The 686-nt window shown below is 56.8% G+C and overlaps 1 protein-coding gene across 1 annotated transcript; it reads right to left on the bottom strand.

Moving 5' to 3' along the window:
• Positions 1–5: 5 nt before the first annotated feature.
• LOC104774621 (protein DETOXIFICATION 51-like) lies at positions 6–683 on the bottom strand (the record flags this gene model as incomplete). The annotated part of the gene is made up of 2 exons (XM_010499158.2): positions 6–364; positions 416–683. Coding segments are annotated over 2 exons (627 nt in total), but the record flags the coding sequence as incomplete, so codon positions are not given.
• Positions 684–686: the final 3 nt, after the last annotated feature.

Below are 686 nucleotides of genomic sequence, written 5' to 3'. Positions count from 1 at the left end.
AGTCCTAACCAAAGCCCATTAAACCCAATTCCGGCCCAAAACCCGAGACCAACAGCCACCGGCATGCCCACCAGATAAAACGCTCCGAGGTTCACGTTCGCCGCCGTTGACGGCCGTGCTGTTCCTCTCACTACGCCGCATCCCACCGTCTGTGGACAGTTTCCGATCTCGCATAAACCCAATATCGGTAACGCCGCCGCTGTTAGCCGGAGAATCTCTTCGTCTCCGGTGAATATCCTCCCCCAAGCATTTCTAACGGAGTAAGCAAACGCCGCAGCAGTGATCCCCGTAACAGCCGCGAAAACGATAGACACCATGGCCGATAGCTTCGCCGTCTTGGGACGGTTCGCTCCAAGCTCGTTACCTACCCTAGTGGACACANCCGTCCTGGGACGGTTCGCTCCAAGCTCGTTACCTACCCTAGTGGACACAGCGAAGCTGAGAGAAGACGGGAAAACGTAAAGAAACGATGTCGTCTGGATCAAAACGCCCATAGCAGCCACCGTCGATCTTGGATTCACGAGCAAACCGCAGAGAACGATCATGATCTCGTACCACCACCACTCCAAGCAAACGGAGACGCAGCTCGGACCCGCGAGACGAAGCAAAGGAGCCCAGCCGCGGAAACAATCACGGGTCGGGTCAGTCCATGTAGGCGCGTGAAGACCACTCGCCCAGACGTAGCA

This window comes from Camelina sativa, unplaced genomic scaffold (assembly GCF_000633955.1).
Source record: "Camelina sativa cultivar DH55 unplaced genomic scaffold, Cs unpScaffold04109, whole genome shotgun sequence".
Classification (NCBI taxonomy): Eukaryota; Viridiplantae; Streptophyta; class Magnoliopsida; order Brassicales; family Brassicaceae; genus Camelina; species Camelina sativa.
Note: the sequence above shows the minus strand (reverse complement) of the source record. Positions and strands in the feature narration are given on the sequence as shown.